This window comes from Pteropus alecto, unplaced genomic scaffold (genome assembly GCF_000325575.1).
Source record: "Pteropus alecto unplaced genomic scaffold, ASM32557v1 scaffold45, whole genome shotgun sequence".
NCBI classification, from domain to species: Eukaryota; Metazoa; Chordata; class Mammalia; order Chiroptera; family Pteropodidae; genus Pteropus; species Pteropus alecto.
Window position 1 is genome coordinate 16,574,605 of NW_006442491.1, and position 26,293 is coordinate 16,600,897.

Sequence of the window (26,293 nt, forward strand, 5' to 3'; positions counted from 1 at the left end):
GCAGGAAGAGAACAAATACACTTCCCTCTTTTCTCCCTTGGGTTTCTCTTTTTTGCTTTTGTTACCTGTTTGAGTAGTACTATTAGAAGACTTTGAAAGAAAGTCAGAAGGCGGAACCCTGTAACTCACATGGTTTAGTTCAGCGTGCCAAGGTAAGGACAAATCCTCAACTAGAAATCAAGTAGGCCTTTACTGAGCACATAATCTCCACCAGGGCCCTTTTAGGAGTTGCTTCAACAGGGCTAGATCTGAAGATCTTAAACACCCATCAGTAACAACACACACTGGCTTTTTCCCTCAACCTCCAAACCACCATCCTGGGCTTTAGGCTGAACTCGAGTTGTGGGGCTGGACTTAGGACAGATGGAAGCAAAAGGGAGGGGCTGAGTTTTGAGGAAGACTATGTAAAGCTTTTAAACCATTTCTAAGTGGAATTTTAATCCTTGAAGCATGATCATGAGTCATTCCTCTTCTCTATCTATTCACTGTTTTTATCCTATTGTCTTCTAGACTGTGTGGACTTGAGATCCTGGGTTATTGAAATGGAGTCCAAAAGAACGGAGAAGCATTAATTCACATGCTCACCTTAACATGTACAGAACTATGATAATAAACACGATCACTAGCAGAGAGGACAGGGCCACCATCACTGCAATAATTGGCGTCTCATCTGAAATCGAGAGAACAAAACATGTCATTACCATTGTGTGCAATGGAGGGGTCAAGTTGGCTGCTCAGGGAAACACCCAGATGAGGAAGAAGGGCTCATTCAATGCTTCTGTAGATGGCAGGACATGGACAGAGTGAGTGAGAGACTGAAAGATAGAACACCTCCCACTGCTACCCAATCCCTGACTTATTATACATTTGTTTACTCTGTCTTCTTGCATTAGAATAAAAGCTCTTTGAAGGCAGAGACGTTGTTTTGTTTATTGTTATAGAATCTAAAACAGTGCTTAGCACATAAAAAATACTCAAATATCTGAAAGCATGAACATGTCCAATCCTGATGGCAAGCTAGGTGTGCAGAGCTAACAATGTATTCTCTCCCAGCCTCGATGGGCTCCATCTAGAGGAAGATGAGAGAGGAAAGAAAAAGGATAATTTTCCTATCATAAACCCGAATGGTTTCTGGCACAGAGAACACTGTTTCTGATTAAAACAAGGAGACATTATTAGATCCTTAACACTATGTTTCCAAAAAATGCTGAGTACTCTTTTCTACCTCTTTCTACAGTCACCAGGGGTCCTTCTACCAGGACCCCAACTACGGCAACATCTGGCTTAGAGATATATTAGAAGGTAGGCCCTTGGATTTCTATGCCATAGGGCCTTGGCTTCCTTTCCAACCAATACTTACTTAGCCTCCTTTCTCATGGCAGCTGACCAGGTGCTGACTCACCCTCCTTTATTCTCATTCTCCCTCCACGAACTACACAACCAAACTGAGTTTGAAACTATCTTCACCATTTTTCTATCCTGCTAAAACCATTTTTCTATCCTGCTAAAAGGGAGGACATGTCCCTCCCATGTGAGACTCAATCCTGTCACATACGCTCTGGATTGGATTACGTCCATTACTGTCACCACAAGGACCTGTCTTCTTGGCCTCACTTACACTTTCTCCAGTGACCAATAGACCCATGTCTCTTCACAGTTAACTTCTCACAACAGCTGTCTTATAAAACAGTCATTTTCTCTAATTCTTTACTTCCAGGTTTCTTGTTCTGGCTCTTACTCTCAGTGTTCCATTTACACTGCTCATCAAGGACATCAACGAATGGCATATTTCCAAATCCAATGGAAACATTCCCATCCTCATCTGATTAAACCTCTTAGCAGCATGCATTCAAATATTTATGGACCAGCAATTATATGCCACTGTTCTAGACCCTGGGAATAGAAAAGTGATCAAGCAAACAAGTGATAGAGAACCTACATTCTGGGGGAAGAGGAGACACTGTTCATAAACAAGTAAACACAATTTTAGACAGGGACAAGTTACTATGGTAGGGGATTGGAGAGTGATGGGTTGGGGAGGGCATTGGTCAGCTACTTTCTTTTGGAAAGGTCAGATGTGATTACATTGACCAGAGATCTAAATAATGTGAAGAAGTGAACCATGCAAAGATCTGGACAAAGAGCTTTCTAGGCACAGGGAACAGCAAGTATAATAGCTCTTAAGGAGCTTGGCAGGTTCAAGAAATAGCACAAAGGCCAGTTTTGGTACAAGATGTGGCTAGAGAGGTAAGCAGGAGCCAGAGGACTTAGTGCTTTGTAGGCCATGGTAATGAGTGTCGATTTAATTCTGGATGTGATGGGAAACACCATGTGATTGAATGGCTTTGAACAGTGGAGAGAAATAACTAGATTTACATTCTTTTAAAAGATCAGCTAACTAAATGACTCATAAGCAGCGGTCATGAGATGGGAGGTAATCTAGCAGAATATGGTCTCATAGATGCCAACAACAGAATTTTTCAAGGAGGGAGTAATCAGCTCAATCAGATACTACCGACAGATTAAGAAGAATGAAGACAGAAGTGAAACTGAATTTGACAAGATGGCAGCTATTGGTGACCTTTTCAAGAATGATTTCGGTTGAGTAGATGGTGAGAAAGCCTAAATAGAGTAAAATAAAGATGAAAAGAGGAGACAGTAAGATACCAATTCCTTATTTGAGGTGAGGACAGAGAAAAGGAATAGCATGTGGGAGGAAGATGTAAAGTCTTTTTTTTAAGAGATGGGAGATATTATACCATACTTCTTTGTTAATGGCAATTTTCAAACACAGCCTGGTAGGTGGCTCTCATCTTAAAATGAGCATTCAAACTGACTACTACTTCTTTTTTGAAGAACTTTCCTCTCTTGGTTTCTACAACAAAGCACTCTTCTGATTTTCTATCTTTTGGCTGCTCCATCACATTTCCTTTGCTAGCTGTTCCTCTTCCAACGCCAGATCTTTAAATGTCTGATTTCCTCAGGGCTCTGTCCCTGGCGCTCTTCTCTACACACTAGCTGATATGATCAGACAGATGGCTATAAGCAGAAATGATAAACTAGTAATTCTCACATTTGCATCACTTGGTCAGACTTCTCTTCTGAGCCTATAAACCATCTCCACTTTAAATTTCACAAGCAAGCAAAATTTGTGTCTAAAACCTTTCTCTCATCATTCATAAGCTAGCACTGCCATCCACTGTTGCTCAAGTAAGAAATGTGGAAATCCTCTTGATTTCTTCCTCATGCTTATCTTTCTATATTCAACCCAGCTGCAAGTAATATGTTTTAGGGCTAAAACAAACACCTCATTTTTTTTTTCTGCCTTTTCTCCATTCTCTTGCCATCGCTATACTCTAAATCTCCATCTTCTCTCATCTTGGTCACAGTAAGCCTCTGTCCTCTGCCAATTCATTCTCCACAAAGCAGGCAGTGTGATCTCTAAGAAAGCAAATTAGATCATGCTCCTCTCACATGTACAATCTTTCGATGGTTTCCCAAGCCTTTGGAAGGAAATCTAATATCTTTACCCTGGCCCATAACAATCTCCCCCATTTAGCCTCTGCCTATCCTATCTCCTGCTACTCTCTTTCCTTGATCACTAAACTTCAACTACTGGTATCCTTTCACAATGAGTTCATTCCTTCCTTAAGTCTTTGAACATGTTATTCCTTCTGCTTTCCACAGTCTCCTTCCATTCTTTGCCTGGTTAACTCCTAGTCATCCAGTTCTCATTTTAAGTGTTAACTTTTCCCAGGGAGATCTTTTCTGGTTCCTAAATTAGGATCCTAAGTTTTTGCTTCCTTATCTCTAAAATTAGTTATTCTGAAGACTAAATGAAATTATCCATGTGACGTTCTTGGCATAGTAACTAGCACACATCATGTACTTGGTCAATGTTAGTTAGAATTTCCTTTATTATTCTTATAGGATATTATTTCCCTTGATAATACCTCACAGACTTTGTAATTATATATTTATTTGTTTAGTTGATTAATGAATGTCTCTCCTTTACAACATAAATTCCACAAGGGCAAGGATTACATACCTGATTTCTCATCATATACCTAAAACCTAGCACAGAATTCCACATAGTTGGCAATAAACAAATACTGGACTACAATCAGTGAATAAAAATAATTACTAGTTTATCACTAAATATGTCTTTGTTAAATGCCAATCACAGAGGGCTATATAACAAGTATTAAAAAGGTCATTAGTAGAGACATCTGGCTGAGATAGTAAGCTGAATCAGTAATTTTTACTTCTTTCTCTTCCTAAAAGGACAATGAAATAATAGAAAAAATATAAAAATACTAACAAATCAAAAGCATACTGAGAAGGCACCAAAGAACAATGTCAGTAGACCGAAAACTTTGAGGGGTTTGTGAAAGACAAAACAGATGGGACTGGACTGCTGAAGGGATCAATCAGAGCCAAAGAACATTACTTGAAAGGTAAGTACTGGTTTTACCAATCTGGGACTGGAAACACCACACGCTCAGTCAACTGACTGGGGATGAAGGTGAGCCTTGGGGTAGGAGGATGGTCTTTAACCAAAGGCTTGCCAAAGCAGAACCAGTACACCTACAGGCTGAGTAACAAGCAGTGGTGTCCCATCTAGACTCAGCTGGAAAAACAGAGCTCTATACAGAGTTGGAGGGAAGCAGGTGTCGGAGTGCTGATAGCTAGCTTCTTAAAGAAATGCTGTATATATATATTTTAAAACTTTTTATTATGAGAAACTTTCAAACTTATATAGTAGTAAAGTGAACACTACATAAATCCCTATGTACTTATCACTTCACTTCAACATTATTATTACATACCAGTTTTTTCATCTATACCAGGGTTTCTCCCCTTTGCGCTAATGACATTTGGGGCTAGATAATTCTCTGTTGTGGGAGGCTGTCGTGTGCTCTGTAGGATGTTTAAGCACATCCCCAGCCTCTACCTACTAGATACCAGTAGCAAACCCCCAATTGTGATGACCAAAAATCATCTCCAGACATTGCCAATTGTCTTCCGGAGGGAAAATTGTCCTGAGTTTAGAACCACTGGTCCATACCCATCCCACTGGATTATTTTAAGGCAAATATAAGACATAGCATTTCAACTTTAATTACTTCAGTATGCATAACTAAGAGATAAGGATTCTTAACATAATCACAATACCATTATCTCATTAAAAAGGCAACACTAATTCCTTAATATAATCTAATATTCAGTTACTGTTTAAATATTCCTCATTATTTCATATATATATGTATATACATATACTTACATACACACACACGTATATATATTTGGTTTGGTTAGAATTGACATCCAGAGATCTATACATTGCACATGATTCACAGAGGGTTTCCTGGGTGGGCCCTGAAGACAAAGATCAAGGGTGGTGCTTGGGATAATCTGGGCAGCCACAATAGATGAAGAAGGGAAAAAGAGAAAGAAAGGCAGCTCAGCCTAGAGGATAACTGTGTCCAACTTCCTAAACCATGACTGAACAGGGAAAATACAGCCCAAATGTAATCCATTGCTTGTTTTCATACATAAAATTTTGTCAGAGCACAGCCACATAGGGCAGACAGGACAACGGATAAGAAATATATAATACAGGTAGTGATAAGTGCTATAAAGAAAAATAAGGCAGGGTAAAGAGGGAAGGGGGGAGGTGTTCTGTGAAGTAAGATGGGGTGGTCATAAAAAGTCCTAAATAGAAGGATGGAGTATCAGGAAGGCACAAACAGTGCAGTATTGTTTATGATCACTAGGGTAGAGTTGATATCTATAAACAATATGACAGGAAAAGAGTCAGCATACCAGATAATTTAGAAATTAATAAAAATTACTACAGTTAATGTTTAAGCACTTATGTAACAGGCACAGAGCAAAGCACCATACACATATGATATCATTCAATTATTCTAATACCTCTAAGATAAATACCATTGACCCTATTTTATGAAGGAATTAAGCAGAAAGATTAACTTGCCCATATTACACAACTGGAAATCTAAGGCAAGAACACAAAGTTAAACTATTCTTCAGACTCTTCATAGCTACAGGACTAACAACACTTTATAACTCTTACCAGCTTTCAGGTCAAAACAGTTCTCTATCATAAAAGTCAGATTTTACCTTCTGACATCTGAATTACATCCATGTCTTTGATATAGTTAAAGACAATACAGATAGTAAAGATGTTCCCAGGCCTCAGTGAGGGAAGGAGACTCAGGTCTGTAAAGAAAGTAGGAGAAAACTCAGAGCTCCCTATATCAAATCTCAGACTTGGAGATAGGCTCAGAATCAAGTCACCTTTGCAGGGCTCCTCCCAAACTGGACAGACTCATCCTCTCGTACTCAGGCTTGTCCTGGTCTGGGTCCTCTAAAGAAGTGGACTTGCATGATGCAGGCAAGGCAGGTACATCTATACATGCCCTGCTCTCCCCACCTCCCCGTGCAACTCATTCTGGCTAAATATTACCTCCTAGACTCAGGCGTGGGGGAAGGGGGCGGGGCATTTAAAAAATACTAAAACGGTATTCTTAGACAACAGGTATTTATTTGCAATATCCCCTTTCCAAGAAAACAAAAGGTCATATTATTCTAAGAACTCACATGTAGACAGGCCAGTCACCTTAGGACCTAGACACACCATGGTCAACTACAAAAATAATCAGTAAAGTAAAATCCATACTTTCTAAGTCTCACTTATTTGTCTTAACATGTTTTTGTAGAAGTATCTATCAACTCCCAAAGGCAGAGTTGTAATATTGTTTTATGTGCTTCCTACTGGCTCTAAAAACAGCAAGTCACCAGGTTACCTCAGGAAGCAAAACCACTAGGCTGAGCCCAATCACTCACTGTTGGCTTAGGCTAAATTATCATTCAGAAATCTTAATTTTTATGGCCCATCTATCTTCCCTAAGGCCTCTGGAGTTATAAACAAAAAATCTGAGCATGTCATTTCCTTCCTTACCATCATCACCAAGAGATGCCCTGACTCCTGAGCTCAATGCACCAACAAGCCCATTCTGCTGAGGCTACCTCTAGCCACAACCCCATCTCGTGCATGTCAACTGTGTGCATTTCCTCAAATACATGACTTGCTCTTTTATGTCTCCTTGCTTTTAGCCTAACTGGTGCATTCTCATTTTCCTCAGTTACTATGTTAATTTAAACTGCCCAAAGCTCACCTCCATGCCTCACTCCCACTCCCCAGATAAAATGAGCACTTTGTGTGGTATATCCAATAGCATGTAACTGAACAGACTTTTGATTCTTAGTGTTCATGTGTTCCTTTCATGGAACAGAGAACATTTTTCTTTTCTTTCTGGAATCTTCAGCATCTAACAGGTGCTGAATAAATATATTAAAGGTGCTTAGGGAAAGCCATCATGGAGCTCACAATAATGTCACTTACTACAATAATCCAAAAATACCTCTTTAAACAAAAACATCAACTTTTTTCTAGACTCCAACTCTAGAAAAGTACTGAAGGAGAAAACCAGGGGGAGCAGCGATTTGATCTGATAGCTGAGAAACTTTAATGCTTATCTTGCCCAGTTCTTGAACTCTGTAGCTAAAGGGCTCCTTCACAAATATTAAGAGGATACTATTTCCAGGTTAAAAAAAAAAAAAGTTATATAAATGATTATAGCAGGTCCTTGAATAGTTTCATTCTACATAATTTTGCTTAAAGTTACAGAACCTACCGACGTTAAGACTTACTGTACACCTAAAATAATTTATCCTGTGTTCTTGCTATTTAACAAGTATCACTTATAAGGTCTTCACATGAAAATCCTATTATCGAAATAAAAAGTAGGATGAGATGGGTATATGAAGAATTTTGTTTAAAATGTACAGGGCAGAGGATTAGCTAATGTCTATGGTAGTACGGTTGTAAGATGACCTTGCCTTAGAAGTTGCCTCACACAGTAGTAGCCTCCAGGAAGCCTAGGAGTAACTTTGTTTCCAAGAGCTCTAAATGAATGGTGAGATTCCTGATCTCCCTAGTCTCCCACATAATAGTGATGGTAACAGAGGAGTGATGGTAGTAGGAGTAGCAATGTGATAGCCAACACTTGCTGAGCAACTGCTATATGCTGACGCAGCACTAGGCCAAGCACTTCGTATGTGTTACTTCATTCTTCATAACGACCCTATGAAGGAAATTCTGTTTCTATTCTATTTTGCAAATGGTGAAATGAGGCACAGGGAAATTAAACACCTACCCCACCCTGCTGGTAAGTGGTAGAATCGACATACAAACCCAGGTTGTCTAGCTCCAAAGCTCATGCTTTTAATCACTGCAAACACTGCCTCTCCAAATAGTCCACTTTGCAACTCACTCCTCAGCCTTCATAGATATATCAAAATCATTCAACAGCATATCCTCAGATGATAAAAAAAATCTCTGTTTACGAATGGGAGCATGCATACATCCCCCTCTTGCTCAAACTTCATGGGAAAAGTGGTAGATGTTACAGATTCTCCTTTAGGACCAAAGAACCTATTCCCCCAGCTGTTGAGAAGGTTGGCAGCTAATGGTTCTCAGCCAAGTCCTTCCCCAGGAACTGCCCTTGGCCTAAGAGAGTAGCCTGGCCAAAGGAAAGGCTCTCCCCAATCCCAGTTCCAAAGCTTCCTATGGGACTGAGGTCTTTGCTGCCTGTGCTTTGACTGTATGGCATCTCATTTCCTCCTCCTATCCAATACTATTGCCTTTATTGTCTCACAGGTGCTGTAGGAAGAAAGTACTACCTAATAAACCTGCTGCATATAAATCTCTGTCTCTGTTTCCCCTAGAACAAAACTAATAAAACTGAGATGCAAAACTAGTGAAGACTAAATAACAACTGGAGGCTACACTTACAACCACTGACTTCATCATGAAGAGGTACTTGGTAGATAATGCCAGAACTGGATTTAATGCATTACCATATATTACACAAATCATCCAAATTAACACCAGTAAAAATGCTTTGAAGGAAAAACTGATAACAAAATGACAAATATTGTATGATTCCACTTAAATTACATACAAAATTTAAGTGGAATAGACAAAATTATAGAGACAGAAAGTAAAACGGTGGTTACCAGAGGCTGGGGGAAAGATAAATGGGGAGTTAACTGTTTAACAGGTTACAGAGTTTTAGTTTGGGATGATAAAAAAGTTCTGGAGATAGATGGTGGTGATGGTTGCACAACAGCGTGAATGTACTTAATGCCACTGAACTGTACAGTTAAAACGGTAAATTTTTTATTATGTATATTTTATCACAATTAGGAAAAAAGCTGGTTCTCCCAAAATAATTTAGAACAATTTAAAAAACAATACACATGAGAAAATAACCAGTTTCTTGGACTTCAAAAAAAAAGAAGCAAAGTTGCCTGGCTCTCTTCCTCTTTTTATTCTTTTCTGCTTGACAATTAAAACACCAGCCATTGCTTTTCAAAAGCATCCCTGAGGCCAGTGCATAAAAACATATAACCCTTAATTCATAAGACATTATTTGTTAGCAAACCCATTATAATGTAAATTCAAAACAATCACCTCATTTCTCAAAAAGCATTTGGCTTTAAAATAAGAATGTGATATCGAAATTTATACAAATCTTCAAAAGATCTGCTCTGGTAAAACTGTCATTATATATGGGACTTTAGAGACTGCCTCTTCATCTTCCTGTTTGGTCAAAGGCAATATACAAAATTATTTTTTAACTTAAAAAGGAAATTTATTATATTAGCATGTCACAATTAGCAATAATCTTTTTAACCATAATACCGAGACTACTAAAATCCATATTAGTTACCTGGAGGCAGAAAAAAAGGCTGAATAGTAAGAAAATATACACCAAGTAGAGGAAGAATCACAGACCTTATGTTTAACCTTGAAGCCTACCACTTTGTATTTTGCCTTCATGGTAATATTGGTTAAAGGAGCAGTTTTAGGGATCAAATGTATAATTATCTATTGCGACATCAATTTGTAAAGTTTTACATTGAATAGAATCATAAGATAATATGAATAGCAAGGACATACATTAATCAAATCTAGTTCCTAAGATTAGGACAGCAAGAGCTGGAAAATTAAAGGAAATCTCTACAGTATGATAACACTATTTCTCAACAAATATAGTGGCAGATATATAACACATAAAGGGTTAAGTATCTACTTCTATGATTCAAGTTATCTTTACTTAATGGACTTCATAAGCCTTCGAATGTTCCATTACTTAATTATGCAGGAAAAACTGTGCATAGTAAATAATGGAACCAGAAAAAAATACCTCAAAAAGTCTGATTTGATAAAATAATCACAGCTTAACACTTCTCAAAATTAAATGCAATTCTGATTTCTTACACTGTTGGATGATCTTGTTTTCTCTTATGCTCTTTAATGGTAGCTGTACTGTTGTCCTAAGCAAAATGTGTCACATACACTGTTTTCTGGTGGGTGACCAGAGAATTGGCAGTCCTGCTTAGACCACTGACACAGCATCTCTGGTCATAGAAACTTTACACCAGAGGGCTGAAAATCCATAGAACCCACATAAAGTCTGACTAGGAAAAACACAAAAGTAGGATGTTTAAAGATAACTAGGCCCTAGAAATCAGTAATTAACTATGGCAAATAAATTATGGCCTAATATCACCAAAGAGTAATATTAACAAGGTGACATGATAAAGTAAAATACAGGTGTTTTATTATATCAAAGCTGTTAGAATTTGTAATCAACATTTAAACACATAATGGGTACTTGTTTCTCTTACTCTTTATTATGAGGTTAATATGGAAACGAACTTAAGAGAAAGTAAACATGTAACAGCCACAGATGTACAAGGTTACCACAGACTGTGAGCAGAGGAAACATGACAAATGTTGTATACTGTAAAAGGGACAACAGACATAAGGTGAGCAGCTCACCTCTTCTGTCCTTCGAGTCAGAATTACCTGTGTAATAAGTGAAAAATAGAAACATTCACTCAAATTAAAGAAAAACATTACTATTCGATCTAAGGTAAGACAAAATAAGCTCTAGGAATATAGATACTTTCCTCTTTGTATATGTTGGCGCTAGAATGAAGCACCCTCCAACAACTGGGAAACAAGACTGCCCAGATTTACTAAACTTTAATCAGTGGTTTGTCCTTCTTCCGTCGTACAAAAACAATGCAGCATCAATATTCATAAAAAGTACAATACAAAGAAAAATACGAACACATTAGTATTAGAAGTCTTTATGTCTTTTAGTCATTAAAATTCAACAGGGCATAATTAAGGATATAAAAGATCTAAATGATAATAGGCAATACAGTCTAATTGGTACATACCAAATTCTATATACTAACAGAGAAAATCTTTTCGAAGGCTTGTGGAATATCCACAAGTCCTTAAAAATTCCCCACAGTAGAAATAATACAGACAATATTCTTTCATCATGATGCAATAAAACTAGAAATTAACAAAAAAAAACCTTGAAAATTAAAAAACAAAATCATACAATACCTAAAAAATAACAATAAAATCAGTCTTGTGGTAGAATCCACCAACTCTCTCCCAATATCATTCTATTCTTGTTTCTGGTACAGAACCCCTGTTTTGTTTGTTTTGTGTTTGCTGAGCACAAAGCTGTCTAGCTAGAGACTACATTTCTGAGACTCCTTTGTACTGGGTATAGTCATATGAAGAATTCTAGCCTATGGGATGTGAGCAAAAGTGATGAGGGTTAATTTTTGGGTCACATCCTTTGGAAAAGAAATTGCTTGTCTCCACGGCCTCTGTTCACCCTTCCCAGAGGCTAAAATCAGACAGAATCCAATGATGAGAGCCATCTCTGACCAAGAGGTGAGGGCAACTTTGTTGAGATGTCAAGGCCACAAGAAAAAAGGAACTCGGTCCCTAATAAGGCAAAGCCCTGTCTACCTTTGGAATATGATCGGGCAAAGACACTTCTGTCTTAATTTAAGTCACTGAATTTGGCCTGTCTTTGTCAGAGTAGCTTAGACTGAACCCTAACTAATACAGCTACTTACAAGAATACTACTGGGATATGGCTAAAACTATGCTTATAAAAAATTAACAACATTAAATATATTAATTAAGTGGGGAGAATGAAAATAAAGAAATTAAACATTCAATTCAGGAAGTCAGAAAAAGTATAAAATAAATCTAAGAAAAGCAGAAAGAATAAAAATAAAAAAGAAATTAATGAAATAAAAAGTAAAAAAGACAGAATATATATATAATAGCAGATTCACTGGAAGAAAAAAGCAATGAACTATGAAACAGATAGCCAACCTAAACGAGAAAAAGTACATAAAAATATAAAATAAGAAATATTCATAGCTATGTAAAAAATTTATCCTGAGATGACTTTTCCCAAGTAATTTTGAAAACATGAACGAAATACAGTTTTCTAGGTAAACTTCAATTCTTTCCATGAAGTAAAACAAAATATAGAAAACTAAAACTTACCAAAACATAGCATAAATACAAAGGAAACACACAGACTAATTTCATTTAGGAATAACTTATGAATATCAATGGAAAAATCCCAAATAAAATAATTTCAAACAAATTGCAACAGTTCATTTAAGAAAAATACAGCACAACCAAGTAGAGTTGTTTTTGCAGGAATGTAAATAGTTCAAAATTAGGAAATCTATTAATATGATTTACCATAGCATATGATAAAAGAATTCATATAGACCTTGCTCACTGATGCTGAGTAGGCAACTGACAAAATTTAGCACCTGTTCTTGAAATAAACGCTCTTTAAAACAGAAATAAATTGATAAATCATGAACATGAATATGTTTATCTCAACCCAAGAGTCAGCACTATGTTTAACAAAAAACCACTGAGAGCATCCTCCTTAAAGTCAGGTATAAGACAAGGCTGTATGCTTTTACCAGTTTCTTAACTTTGTTCGGGAGGTATTCACCAATTCATTTAAACAGAAGAAAGATATCTAAAAATAAGGAAGAGATATTTGCAGATGAGATGATTTAAAGACTTAAATCATCTGAAGAAAATTATGTCAAATACTAAAGAAATTTATTAAGATGACCAGTATGACATACACCTACAAAAATCAAGAGCCTTATGTTGTAAACCTAAAACTAAAGTTATTTGTCAATAATATCTTAATTAAAAAAAACCACACACACACACACAATAGCCTTTATATCCCAACAGCACCCAGTTAAAAAACATAATAGAAGAAAATACTCCATTTATACTAACAGAAAACAAAACAACAAAATCTTCAAAATATGAAGAAACTGAACAAAATATGTATGACATGAGTGGCAAAAACTTTAAAACACTTTCAAGAAACACAAAATAAGACCAGCAGATAGACAACACCATATTCTTGGATAGGAAGACTTAAAGATGTCAACTGTCCCTGTTAATCTATAAATTTAACATGATCAGTAAAAACTTTCTTTCCTGCTATACAAGTTGATTCTAATATTCATAAAGAAAAATAATGAAGAATTGCTAGCAAGATGCTGAAAAATGACAAAAACTCATCGGATATTAAATATTTTACAGTTACAATTATTAAAATGGTGGGATTCTGTACACAGAGAAAAAGATGAAAAGAAAATATAAATGCTGAGAACTAGAATTCAAATACTTATGGGAACCTAAATACATAACAATTCAATATATGAAAGAGTTGTCATTTCAAATCAGTGAGGAAAAAATGGGTTATTCATTAAAGGGTATCAGGACAAGTAGTTAACCATTTCGGAAAAAACTGATACCTAGTCACGCTTCACATCAGAATAAATTGCAAATGGATCAAAGATTTAATAAGCACATACACATGAGTACATGTACATACACAGAAGAAAGAAACCATAAAATTCTAGAGGAAAACCTAAGGAAAATTATTTAATAATATTGGAGTAGAGGAGCCTTCTTATATATGATCCAAATGTTTTTATATATATGAAATTTTAAATTAAAAAAAATTTTTAATTGCTAAGGATGGCTTCTGCAACGTAAAAAGGTAGATGAACAACTAGGGAAAAATATCTGCAGCTTTATCGTAGGTAGGCAAAGGGCTCATTTCCCTAACATTAAAGAGCTTCTATAAATGAGTCAGAAAAGCCTGACATTCTAACACAGTAAACACATTTCATGTCTCAGAGGAGACTGAGACTACATTTCACTGGCAACTGTTGTTCAAGGTCAGTAAAACACAAGGAAATCATTATGGTACATCAAGATATCAGTCTGAAACCACACATTTTACTCATCGCCACCATTCTACCAATACTCCCACATAACTGTTACATCATAATTCTTGGTTAAATCAGTATGTGATGCTTTATATTATTATGCCCATGTAATATTATTACCTGCTGAGCTACTGGTATAATGTGATTACTTTTCTTGTATGATCTTTTTCTGGATTTAATCATTGCCTTATATTTTTGCTTAGTTTTCTATTTCCCTCTTCCATTTCCTGTTTTCATCTTCTAAAACTCCTGTTATTTGGATACTGAACATATTCTGAATTAATTCTTTAATTTTTAAAGTTTTCTTTCTTATTGACCTTTGCTTTTTTCTTTTTAAAATAAGCAAATGCATATGTAGATTCCTTTTTCTTCTATTTATACTACAAATAACAAATATACTGTGTACATTTCTGCACATTGTTGTTTTCAGTTAGTCTATCATTCTTGTTCTATATTAAAGAGCTGCTTCATTGTATGGATATACCTTAATGCATTTATCCAGTCTTCCCTATCAGTGTATGTTAAGGTTGTTTATAGAGTACTCTTACAAACAACACGATTTATCATTTCAAGCATGTATAAAAGAACACTGGTAGGATAAATGATTTTAAAGGTGCACTTGTAAACTGATGGATATTGCCTGATTTCCCTCTATTGGGAAATATATTCCCACTGGAAATGTGTCAGAGTGCCTGTTTTTCTACACTCTCTTCAATGCAGTAAATTATCAAACTTCTGTATCTATGCCAATCTGAGAGGTGAAAATTAGTATTTCACTAAATGAGGTTAGCATCTTTTCATATTTGGAAAGACCATTTACATTACTTTTTCTGAGAACACTCAGATATCCTTTGCCCAGGCTGGGCTGAAGCCCTGAACAAGCTGGCACTGCAACTCAACTGTTTCCCTGAGCTCCCTTTTCTAACTCCACCCTCTGGACAGGGGCCTTCCATTCCATATCTAATTGTTTCAGACATCCAGACCCATTCTCATTCCCATGGTCTCCATGGATCCCTTCCTTTTAAAGGCTAATCCTATTACTTAGATTCTATATCCTTTCATCTTTAGTCTCCTTGCATCATCAATTAGCTCCCTTCCTTTACGTTTTCAACCTTCTTCTCTACCTTTAAACACAATTAACCTCCCTAAATCTAACCAGGAACGCATGCAAAGCAGGACTTCCCCAAATCTTTCTTCTTTCCTCTTAACTGTGTTAACCAAATTTTCCTGATAATTCCTTTCTTCTAGGTTTCATCATTTTGCTTGGGGAATTTTACTTATTTCAAGAAATTTTATGGCTAGAAAATACAAACAAAAATAATAAAAGGGTAAATAAACCCAAAGAGCAAAAGAAAAAACAATAGAAACCATCTCTAGTACCTGAAGGAGGGAAAGTTTCTGGAGTGGTTGCTGCGGTGCTGGAATTCCCCTCCCAAGTTTCTGTTCTGGCATCTATGAACTGGTTATCTGGAAGCCACGTTCCATTTGGTGAAATTGTAGTGACTACAGAATCGGTGCTTACTATTCTTGTGGTCCCATTGTCAGAGTCTGAAGAATTGACAGTGGTTACATAGGTGGATTCCAGAGTTAGATTAGTGCTGAATGTTGGCGTCACAGAAGTTACTGAAGAAGTAGGATTTGATGTTTTGGTCTCTTCTTTTACTGACTCTGCTGTGGATGCTTTAATAATTCTTGTAACGCCTACTGAAGGTGAAACTACAAACACCAAAAAAAATAAGGAAACATCACACTAAGAACATGATAGCTCAAAAGCTATGAGGCACAAAGCAACGAGTCTTAATAAGCTCTCAAACACTTGGAGACCAAAGACCAGACACACACACACACACACTCAATCACTCACACTTTTATCTAGTGCTGGGCCCTTCCTATCACCTTCAGAAGACTACGGTCTAACAGAGGAAGAAACTGATTCTTTACTTAGTTCCTCAGACTCAATATGCAAGAGTCTTAAATAGCAATTTTTTTTTTTTTAACTTTTCAGGAATGAATACATGATCTCTTTATTTACTTAAAGTAGTATGTATTTGGTATATGTCATAGTATGCAGCATGGTACAAAGAACAATGCTGAGCACTCACTACAACTCAGATTTCCAAAGACATTTACTTAACCATCATTTAAGTAAAATTTTAATATTTTTTCTTTAATACCACCTTGGTCTTCAAATTTGAGCCATTAAATGTGAAAGCAAAATTCTATTCCAAATATCAGTCTTATCAAATGACAATTTACCTGTGGTTGCATTGTTGGCACTGACATGTATCAGACTACTGCCAAGCAGAACAAGAATAAACCAGGAATCCATGCTGACCTGGAAAACAGAGAGCCATGTTAGATAAGGTTCTACATTATAGTAAATGAGTATTTTGGGCAAAATCTTCCCAGCTATTAAACGTGCACACAAGACTGATGATCTTTTGGGAGTCTGACATGCACATTTCCCCCATGAATCCAACTACCTAATTAAATCTTTATACAAATAAGACTTAGTAAGAACAAACTTTTTTGAGCAGTGATTCTTAACCTTGGCTACACTTTAGGATTACCCAAAGAACTTTAAAAAAATCTCCAATCAGACTTCATCTTTGAGGGTGAGAGAGAGGTAGATGTCCTTTTAAAAGCTCTCCAGGTAATTGCTATGTGCAGCTTTAGCATCTTCAGAATGAGAAGCGTGGAAAAGGTAAATTGACTGCACGAATGTACTGTCCTTTGAAGCAAATATTACACAGCTGTCCTCAACCTTTATTCCACCTCAAACCATATCAAAGGGCTGTGGCACATTCCCATCAGTAACACAAGCTCATCCGTCCATTCAAATTTGTGCCCTAAACTAGATACTAGGGAAACAACTGGGGAGCAATACACTCATAGGCCCCTATCTTCATGCGCCCTATGGCCTAGAGGTAATTCAGTATCGTAGTGATGTCCCAAGGGAAGTAGGACAGGCCTCTCCAAAATTGGGAAAGCATAAAGTTCCCTTCATAGGGTTAGGAAACAGACTGAAAGGCTGATTATTATATATGCATGTATGTCTAGTCTTGATAAGTCGGTGGGAAATGGTTTAAAGAAAATTAACTATGCATTTGGGGGTGGTTAGATTACCTCATTCCATATACCAAAATAAAACTCAGATGAGTTGGAGAATTAAATGCTTAAAAGCACATTATAAAAAGGAATAAATAAATATAGGAGCTCAGGATAAGGATTTTCTAAACACAGAGGCAATGTAAGAAATTTCAAGTTAAATATGGAAAACCTGACAATAGAAAAAATAAAGCCTCTAAATATAAAATAAATCAATTATAAACAATGTTCATGGATAGGAAGATTCAATATTGTCAAGCTGTCAGTTCTTCCCAATATGGTCTATAGATTCCATGCAATCTCAGTCGAAATTCTAACATGTTATTTTGTGGATAGTGATCAACTTATTCTAAAGTTTAAATAGAGAGTCTATGATTATGCTACCCTGAACATGCCCGATCCTGTCTGATCTCGGAAGCTAAGCAGGGTCGGGCCTGGTTAGTACTTGGATGGGAGACCACGTAGGAACACCAGGTGCTCCTACCAGGCATAAAGAAAGAAAAAAGTTTACATAGGCAAAAGAATGAGAATAGCGAACTCAGTACTGAAGAAGAACGAATTTGGAGAACTAATATTATCTGACTTACTATAAAGCAATAGTAATCAAGACAGTGTGATATTGATAAAAGACCAAACAAATAGGTCAGTGGACAGAAGAAAGAGCCCAGATTCAGACCTACATACAGTTAACTGATCTCTGATAAAGGAGCAAAGGCAATACAATGGAACAAAGAAAGTCTTTTCAATAAATGGTGCTGGAACAATTGGGCATACAGTACAAAAAAAAATCTAAACACAGACCTTATACTCTTCACAAAAATTAATTAAAAATGGAATATAGTTCTAAATGTAAATGCCAAACAATAAAACCTAGAAGATAACACAGGAGAAAATCTAGATGACCTTGGGAATGGTGATGACTTTTTAGATACAACACTAAAGGCATGATCCATGAAAGAATAAGCTGGACTTCATTAAAATTAAAAACCTCTACTCTACAAAAGACAATGTCAAGAGAATGAGAAGACAAGCTACAGATTAGGAGATGTGCCTTTTTGCAAGGCACATCTGTTAAAGAACTATTAGCTAAAATATACAAAGAACTCTTAAAACTCAACAATAAGAAAACTATCAACTCAATTAAAGCATAGTCAAAAGGCCTAAACAGGTATCTCATCAAAGAAGATACACAGATGGCAAGTAAGTATATATAAAAAAAGATGTTCAACAACATATGTCATTAGGAAATTGTAAGTTAAAACAAATGAGATACCACTACACACCTACCTATCAGAATGGTCAAAATCCAAAACACTGACAATACCAAATCCTGGTGAGGATTTGGAGCAACAGGAACTTTCATTCAGTTTGGCAGTTTCTTACAAAACTAAACATAGTTTTACCATAAAATCCAACAATTGTGCTCCTTGGTGATTACCCAAGAGAACTGAAAACTTATATCCATACAAAAACACGCACACGGATGTTTACACCAGCTTTATTCGTAACTGCTGAAACTTGGAAGCAACCAAGTTTTAGTAGGTGAATAAATAACCTGTAGCACATCCAGACCATGGAATATTATTCAGCTTTAAAAGGAAATGAGCTATCAAGGCATGAAGACATATGGAGGAATCTTAAATGCATATTTCTAAATGAAAGAAACCCGTCTGAAAAAGCTATGTACTATATGATACTCTTGAAAACGTAAAACTATGAAGACAGAAAAAGATCAATAGTTGTGGGGTCAGGGAGGAGAAAGAGAATGGATAGATGGAGCACAGGATTTTAAGGGCAGTGAAACTATTATGTATGATAACACCATGGTGAATACATGCCATTATACATTTGTCTAAATCCACAGAATGTATAACACCGAAAGTGAACTCTAACGTAAACTATGGACTTTCGGTGACAATGATGTGTCCATGTAGGTTCATCGGCTGTTAAATGTACCACTGTGGTATAGGATGTCAATAGTGGGCGAGTTTGCACATGTTTAGGGCAGGGAATATTTGGGAATGCTATAATTTCCGCTCAATTTTTCTGTGAACCTAAAACTGCTCTAAAAAAAGTGTTTTTTAAAAAAAGGAAAAAAACTGAGGAAATTGTCACAAATAAGACAAAAGATTAACACATGAACTTACATATCAATATGGAAAACATTAAAACCCCAATCCTGAAAAATATGAAAAATGAATTTAAACATAATTTATAGAAGAGAAAAAGCAACAGCTAATAAAGAAAAAAAGTGTTGACCATCCCCACTAATCAAAGGAATATAATAATGAGATGACATTTTTACTTTCCAAATCAGAAAAGATCAATCATAAAGTATTCAGTGCTGGTGTAGGGGTTCAGAAGAGGCTTCTCCAAAATGTACCACTTTGGCATGTAAATTATTTTGAGCTGAAGACAATTAAGACTTTGAAAGCTAAACAGAAACTTGTATCTCTCTTTTAATGAATTTAAATTAGGAGACTTGCCCACAATGAGTTATAACTGGAAATAACTTTTTTCAACCTATCTATATGGCAGGGCAAACATATACTTACTGAACATCTGCTCTTATCATCCATCCTATGAACGACCTTTCTCTTTTCTGAAGCCCAAAGACACCTTACCTCATCCTAAGCTCAGAATGTCAAAATATACCTCATTTTCTCTTTTTGTTTTTGAACCTCTTATATGGGCTCTTTGACTCTCATGTATGTGGGGTTTCCATGCATACATATGTAATTAAATTTGGCTAACTTCTCTTGTTAATGTGTCTCATGTCAATTTAATTATTAGACCAGCTGAAAGAACCTAGGAGGGTGGAGGAAAGATTCTTCCTCCCTACACTGGCAAGAGTCACATGAAAAGAAGGTAAATACTGGCAAGACTGCCAATTAACCTGTAATAACAAATCCCTTCCAGAAAGATTATACAAGAACTTAAAGGTGTCCATATTGTTTTCTGATGCATTTCCATGGTTCTATTCTGAAGTAAATGTGAATAATCTGAAAATCAGAATAAAATGATATAGAGATATTCATTAACTGGAAAAGTAGAAATAATCCAAATACCCAATAGGGAAAATAGAAAAAAGTTGAAATAAGTATTATGTTGCTTTCAAGATGACATAGTGTTGCTATTTAAAATGCTATATTCACATGGACAATAGACTAGTGGCTACCAGAAGGTAGTAGGGGAGTGGGGAGGAGGGAGGCAGATGGGGAAGAAAAAATAAAATAAATAAAATAAAAATAAAAATGGGTGAATTGTATAGTATGTGAATTATATCTCAACAAAACTGTTAAAAAAGAAAAAATGCTATATTCAAAAAAAGTTTAAGAAAATGGAACAAGCTCTTCATTTTTTTAAGTTTAAAAAACAAAACAAAACAGATCCCTTGAACTCCTCTCTAATTGCCTTTCCAATATCTCTGTCCTGTATTTTTTTTCTCTATCCAACCAAGAAAACTTAGTGTCAGTTCAATCTGTCCCTTGTTAATATCCTAAATTCCTTTGCTATATTGTTTTATTACACCTACATGGGAACATCCCCACCTCCCCCAAAAAAACCAATCCTGAACGAATCCAACTCTCAGCCCTACACATGAACTGCCAAATGCTCCTTAAGGCAATCAAAGAACTCATAAGGTTGATATCAGTATTTCTGTCTCAATGGAACTTCGAATACTTTCTGCAATCTTTCTATATTTCCCTACTCGGCTCTCTCTCCAATTATCCATAGCAGTGATTTAAAAGAACCTCCTCTCCTCCCCTGGCCATCTCCTCCCACACCCTTGAGCTGTTGGTCTTGCCTTCATTTCAGAGAAAATAGAAGCCTTTGGGCTGGGACACCCTTAAATCCCAGTCGCCATATTTAAAAATTTCTTCCTTTGCTGCAATTTCTTCTAAGAATCTCAATCCATTAGAAGGAACCTTATCCCATACATCCTCTATCACCATCTCCTAGATTTAATTCCTCCCTTTTATAACTGCATTTAAACACAAAAATTTCTCAAAGAATAAAAGGAACTCCTTTGATTCTACATCAATTCTCCAGTTAGCATTCTCTCTACTCCACCTTGCAGCCAAATTTCTAGAAAGTTGTGTCCATGGCAACCTGGCTTCTTTTTCTACCATTCCACTAAAAGAACCACCTCATTTTTAAAGAATGAGCTTTTAAAAAATATTTCCAACTCATCCACAAAGGTCTAATTTCCCTAATATGTAAAGGATGCCCACAGATTAATAAAAGGGGGATCAAAAATCCAAAAGAAAAATGGACAAAAGATATGAAACAATTCACAGAAAACCAAACATTTTTCTTAAATATATGAAAAGATGCAAAACTTCACTCATAAGCAGAGAAAGCCAAATTAAAACTATACTGTAATACCATTTTTCGACTATCAGATAGAAGCAACTATTAAAAAAACTTGAACACTGCACTGGGTTGAGCAAACAGGTGCTTCATACGATCTGTAAATATTTAACAGAATTACAAAAGCCCAATCCTCTGACACAATTCTACTTGAAAACTTTATAGATACACCCATATTTTTTAAGTGACCTATGTACAAGGTTATTCAATGCAGTATTGTTTGCAATAAAAAAATACTGGTAATAAGCTAAATGTTTATCAGTAGGAGATGGAAACATGATTAAATAAGTCATGGCACATTCATTAAATGTAACACTATGCAGCTGTTGAACAGAATGAGGAGGATCTTTGGAGATTTTAGTACACAAGACAACCTTTGATTTTGACCCTAAAAATAACTTTTACAAAAAAAATAAAATTCACAGGATCGGGGAAGCCCACTGGTATTTTTTTCTCACCTCCCACACCTCCTTGTTTTTAAATCCCTCAACCTTTCTCTGATTTGTTGACAACCCATACTATTCCAAATTCATCTCTTCACACACCTCTCTCTGGGGATTTGAAAAGTTGGTTTTCGATGATGATCTAGCTTCGACATATGAAGTTACATGGTTTGAATATGAGGGAAAGATGCACTACCAAATGTCAGAAGGAAACCAGCCCTGCTAGCTATAGTTTGGATGATTCCAGAAACCCTGTGCGCACATTCTAATAGTGGGAACAGTTCCACCTTGTCACAGGATGATTTTAGGATGAGCTGAGCTACTAATTGTGATGTTTTAATATTATTTAAAAAATTAGTTTGTCTGACAGCTTCTTATAAAACTAAGTATATACCTACTTTATGTTCCTGTAATTCCATTCCTATATATTTACCCAAGAGAAATAAATCACACGTCACCAAAAAGACTAGTACAAGAATGTTCATAATAACAAGAAACTGAAAACTCAGGTAATAATAAGAGGCTATATATGATATTTTCTCACAATGGAGTATTGCTAAGCAACAAAAAAGAAAGTTGCTGATACATACAACAACATGGGTGAATCTAAAACACATTATGCTGAGTGGAAAAAAAAGCCCATGCAAGAGCGTATACAATGTATGAACACACACACACACACACACACACACACACACACACACACACACACACACCTCTCTCTCTCTCTCTCTCTCTCTCTCTCTCTCTGTCTCTCTGTCTCTCTGTCTCTCTCTCTCTTAGAAAAAGCAAAACTATGGTGGCAAAAATCAGAACAATGGTAGCCTGGGAAGAAATGGAAGATTTACTGTAAAGGTAACATGAGGGTACTTCCTGGACAATAGTAACATTCTGTATCTTGACAGGGAATTGAGTTCCATGACCTAATGTATTTTTCAAAACTCACTGAATAGTAACTTAAGATTTGTGCATTCACTGTACATAAATTTTACCTCTAAAAAAGACCCTACCCATTGACAAATATTGTAAATGATACACATGTTTAAGTATTGAGAAGTATACTAACACATGCAATTTACTTTGAAATACCTTAAAACAATATGAATTGATGGATGAATAAAGGGATGGATAAACAAATATGTGATAAGGCAAGTATAGTAAAATATTAATTGTAGAATCTAGGTGGTAGATATAAAATTCTCTCAGTTTTTATCTCTATTTGAAAATTTTTGTAATAAAAGGCTGGTAAAATAACCAGCTCAGAGAGAACTGGCATTTTTACGGTATTGAATTTTATAATCCTGGGACATAGTATTTTCTCTATTTATTCAAGTTTTTATGTTCCTCAAAGTATTACTGTATTTTTTTTTTTTGTCTTATCCATTTCTGGTGAGAACATTTAAGTTCTTAATTTCAATTACACAAGACGGTGTTATCAACTATAGTCATGTTTTACATTAGATCCCCAGACAACATTCATCTTCTAGCTGAAATGAATGGAATCTTTTAATGTTATTTATTAAAACATTACTTTTGTTAAACAGGAAGGACACTGGTATTCCTCCCCTTCACTGCAATTTAAAAAAGTAAAGAATGCTCATTACAAGATATACAAACAGAAGGAAATAAAGCAAAACATAAGTCTCATTCACCTCCTGCCAGTCTCATTTTCCAAAGTGATCATTAAATACTTTTTTCTATATCCCTCAGAAATTTCCTATACTATACTAGCATATACTTACACATTAAAAAATTATAAAGAGGATATTACACATACTGTCTACAGCTTGCATTTTTGCTTAAATAATAAATCCTGGACCTCTGTCACATCAACAAATCTAGCTACCTTTCTTTTTAGTAGTTGCATACTGTTTCATTATACAGATATATCACAATTATTTTAACTAGTCTTTCTGTCTGCTTTTGCTAAGTAAGAGTTAATTATATATGGTTTCCTCCTTTATTCTACATATCAAAAGTCCGTGGACCGGTACTGGTCCATGGCCTGTTAGGAACTGGGCTGCACAGCAGGAGGTGCTCGGTGGGCAAGTGAGCGAAGCTTCTCCCCAGTGCCAGCATCACCGCCTCAGCTCCACCTCAGATCATGAGGCATTAGATTCTCATAGGAGCATTGTTCCTGGTGCCAAAAAGGTTGGGGACCACTGCTATATATCATTTTTGATTAGGCAAACAAGGTCTCAGTAAAGATAGAATTATATATTCCAGGAAAGCCAAAATAATGGAAGAAACTCAAGTTTATACACTGTTCATTTTTCAAAAAGTACTTGTGAATCATAAGCCTTTAACTGTGAATGCAGAAAACTGAGCAGGGAGGCTGTGGGAGATGAGTCATGAAGTTTGGGCAGTTCTCTAATTTACTGGACACAATGGCACACACACTGTGTTCTCTCTCCTACCCTACCACACCCAGACAAAGGGCCAATATACAGTCCTTATTTCATTACAAAATCATTTCTTACTTAAAAAAACTGTTTCCACTGCACATACATTAGAAGGCTCAGTCTGGAAAGATTAACATTCAAATAAGAGGAAAATCAAAATTCCATTAGCAGTACTTAAAAGCCCTGGGATAAATGACAATGGAAATTCTAAAAAATTATAGCTGTTGTTTTCTTGATATTTTGAGTGTCTAAGAACATTTTCTAAATTTTCTTAAAATTCGAAATCAGCATAGTTGATTTGAGACATTCTCCAGGAATACACGTTGAGGCTCTGAATTCTGAAATGGATGATGGTGCCTCCTGGCTATTAAAAATCACACATGCTAGCCCTCCCATCTCAAAGCCCAGTTGCACTGAGCACTTTGTATGCCTCTTCTTGCTTAATCCTCCCCAACCATACAATGCTGATATTGGTATACCTTTGGGGGTGTGGGAGCTTGAACTGCAGAAACTTTAATGTTAAATTTATAAACAATTTATTATATATGCTAACACATGTATTAGGGGTAAAATATGTAAAATATATATCCTTCACTTAAAGTGAAGGAACCATTCACAGACATACTCGTTGGTTTCTGGCCAAAGACACAAATTCCCTGTCAGTGGACCCTGAGAGATAAGGTCCTGAGACATAAGCTTTCCTCACCTAAGAGCAAGGAGAGGAAGAACAAAGAAAATTGGGTGTTAAAGAGAAATCGCCCATTCCTCAGCTAGGTGTGGACAGGTGACTAAATTCTGACCAAGGAGATATAAGATAAAGTATATTATGAGATCTCTGAGAAGGTGATTTAAAAGGGACGGAGTCTTTTTTCACAGACCTCCCTCCTGTAGTCTGGAATTTAGATGTGATGATTAGAGCCGCAGCAGTAATTATAGACCCTGAAGTGACTTTGAGGATAGCAGAATAGACAGCTAGAAAGGGAATGAGTTCTCCAATGACACTGTCAAACTGCCATACTGGCCATACTTACTTTCAGATTTCATATATATGAGAAAGAAATAAACCTTATTTTATTTTCTGATATACACAACCACCCTCAATCCTGATACAGCTAGCTGTAAAGACTAAGACTTGTGATGATCTCGGAATGGGAATGATGAGGGAGGGTGCTCTGGAATTCATTTTTTTCTCAGCTCTCTTGCTAGTAAGCACAGTGCTGCACACATTTGCTAAATAAAAAGTGTTATAAGGAATTAACGTTATGAATTCCCCACTAGCAAAGGAGAGTTCAGCCAATCTGCACATTCCCCAAAGTTTACACTTTGGCTGTGATAGCTTTCACTGAGTCCATCTATTTAAAGTTAAGTGTTCAATATTCAATACATTAGTACTGATAAAATATGATCAAGTATCAGGTATATATTATCTCAATATTCGCTCGGTTAAATCTCACAGCAACTCTACAAACTAGATACTCTTCTTTCTCCCATTTTGCAAATAAAGAAACTGAGAAATGGTCACATAGGTGGTAAATGTGGAAGGAGAATTCAAATCTAGGATTACCTGACTTTTCCTCTTATCACCATTTGGTCCTTCAGAAGCTTAAAGACTAATGAAGAAACAGAAAAATCTTCCTAATGGCAACTAAAACTAAGTGATGATGATATCCATTTTACAGATTTCTAAACAAAGGGGCAGTG

General features: G+C 36.1%; 1 protein-coding gene and 1 pseudogene across 7 annotated transcripts in view; one reads left to right on the top strand and one right to left on the bottom strand.

Annotated features, from left to right (window-relative positions):
• PTPRA (protein tyrosine phosphatase, receptor type A) overlaps positions 1 to 26,293 on the bottom strand; it is a 114,882-nt gene that overhangs the window by 35,879 nt on the left and 52,710 nt on the right. For 5 of the 7 annotated variants that reach the window (XM_025039686.1, XM_025039685.1, XM_025039684.1 and 2 more), the window contains 4 exons: positions 16,522 to 16,600; positions 15,646 to 15,981; positions 10,937 to 10,963; positions 586 to 670 (listed from right to left, as the gene is read on the bottom strand). In XM_025039686.1, coding sequence (XP_024895454.1) covers positions 586 to 670; positions 10,937 to 10,963; positions 15,646 to 15,981; positions 16,522 to 16,594 — 521 coding nt within the window. In that variant the 5' untranslated portion in view covers positions 16,595 to 16,600. Of the gene's footprint in view, positions 1 to 585; positions 676 to 10,936; positions 10,964 to 15,645; positions 15,982 to 16,521; positions 16,601 to 26,293 lie in introns of those variants that run through there. The other 2 variants (XM_025039687.1, XM_025039688.1) reach the window with 2 other exon arrangements.
• LOC112471264 lies at positions 17,741 to 17,858 on the top strand (annotated as a pseudogene).